Source organism: Opisthorchis viverrini (assembly GCF_000715545.1).
Source record: "Opisthorchis viverrini unplaced genomic scaffold opera_v5_14, whole genome shotgun sequence".
NCBI classification, from domain to species: domain Eukaryota; kingdom Metazoa; phylum Platyhelminthes; class Trematoda; order Opisthorchiida; family Opisthorchiidae; genus Opisthorchis; species Opisthorchis viverrini.
In genome coordinates, this window is record NW_008751670.1 from 551,380 (window position 1) to 553,130 (window position 1,751).

General features: G+C 43.3%; 1 protein-coding gene across 1 annotated transcript in view; it reads right to left on the minus strand.

Annotated features, from left to right (window-relative positions):
* Positions 1–1,139, minus strand: part of T265_12765 (hypothetical protein) — a gene marked incomplete at both ends in the record, with an annotated part of 8,132 nt that extends 6,993 nt beyond the window's left edge. The window contains 2 exon segments of the mRNA XM_009165384.1: positions 839–1,036; positions 1,041–1,139. Coding sequence (XP_009163648.1) covers positions 839–1,036; positions 1,041–1,139 — 297 coding nt within the window.
* Positions 1,140–1,751: the final 612 nt, after the last annotated feature.

The following is a 1,751-nucleotide window of genomic DNA, read 5'->3' on the forward strand; positions in this document are numbered from 1 at the left end:
TTTTAAGCAACCTTATGAGTAGCGTATTACAAAAATATATATGTGTCGCGATATCTCGAATATCGTAGCAGTCTGGTGCAGCACATTCAGTTGTCTGAAAACATCAAAACCGAGAGATTCGGCTGAGTTCCAGGTGAGTCTTTCGAAAAACCAGATTAGTTTGCAGATGAGTGTATATTCGCTAATGGGTTAAGTTGTTCAATTAAGTCCGTGCGCCTGGTACTAAGGCGGAAGCACATGGTCAAGGAATTTTGGATGGAATATGACGAAACAAGTATTTTTAACTGAGGTGAATGTTTAAATATGTCCCTAATCCGAACGTCCTTTGGGGGTGTTGTGTCGTAGTGTCGCTGGTTGGCTGCTTACGTGTGCTGCGTATGACCAAATGGTTTCATTTAGTATGGTGTAGGGTTGTTGGTTGTCTTTATGTTGGGAATTATTTAGCTATCACAGAGCACCTGAGTGTTCGAGCTACATGGGATTCTGATCCTTGGCATTCATTCCGCTGAGTGTTCGAGCTGCATGGGATTCTGATCCTCGGCATCAGCTCATTCCGCTGACGCGCTCGAGGGCGATTCATCAGAAACACTTGACTGCAGGTCAGTTTGAGCCAGTCTTGTGGCGGTTGCTTGATGGTAAGTTTTTAAGGTATATTTCTGAAGAAACTACTCATTCGTTTGACTGAATAGCGAAACATCGCTCTTATGAGATAGTCTAAACTGGCAAAATACACTCAGCTGCATACCGATTTGATTTTGCGGGAGACTCACTTGGAACCTAGCTGAATCACCCGTTTATGAGTCTTTTAAGCCCTATGAGTAGTGTGTTACGTCTATACATGTATTGCGATATCCAAATATCGTGGCCTGGTGCCGCACATTCGGTTGCCTGGATACACCGCAGACGAGGGATCCAGCTGGGTTCCAAATGAGTCTTTCACAAAGCCAAATTTGTTTCCAATTGTGTTTACTTCGCTAATTTCGCGCACTTCGGTTTCAAGCAGAACATAAAGTTGATGGGAACTCGGGGAATGCGCCTACCTGACGCGCCCGAAGAAAAGCGTAACCGGTAGTGAGCTGTCGAAAAACTCTCAGCAACCTTATGGGTGGTGTATTTCGTTTATAGTCTAAAATGATTTTCCTACAGCCAAACCATAAAAAAACGATGTGCCCAGACAGACCCAAAAGTCATTATGCGTTATGCGCATCTGTCATTTCCTAATTCAAGTGCTTTACTTTTTGTGTGACTGATAGCAGGTTGACTACGGGAAATAATGTGTGTGGACTCACCAGAATAATTAAGTCAGCACAGGAGGACGGCTGTTCAAACGAGATTTATGTGAATATGAACAATACAAATTCTACAACCAGCCACAACCTGACGTTGAAACGTATGTGCTAGTAGCTTACATCAAAGGGAACGGAAATGTATCCGTTTTGGTGTGTAGCCAGAACCAAACCTGCAAGATGAAACCGGAAGTAAATGCAAAACAAGCGTGTTTTCCATATGAAAGCAGGGAATTTGTATTAGCAGATATTAACAAACATTATTCCTATCTCTATCGGATGGGATTTTTACCCACTACAGTACATGCATCAAAAGACTCATTCATCGAAACTTCCAAACCCCCACTCCTTATCGTATTGTTAGATTCAGTGTTGATTGCAGTCCCATCATACTGAAGTCAGCTGACCCCTCGCGTTAGGCCACTCCATGCTACACACCCATCCTATTCCTTCGAGTTTGAGCCG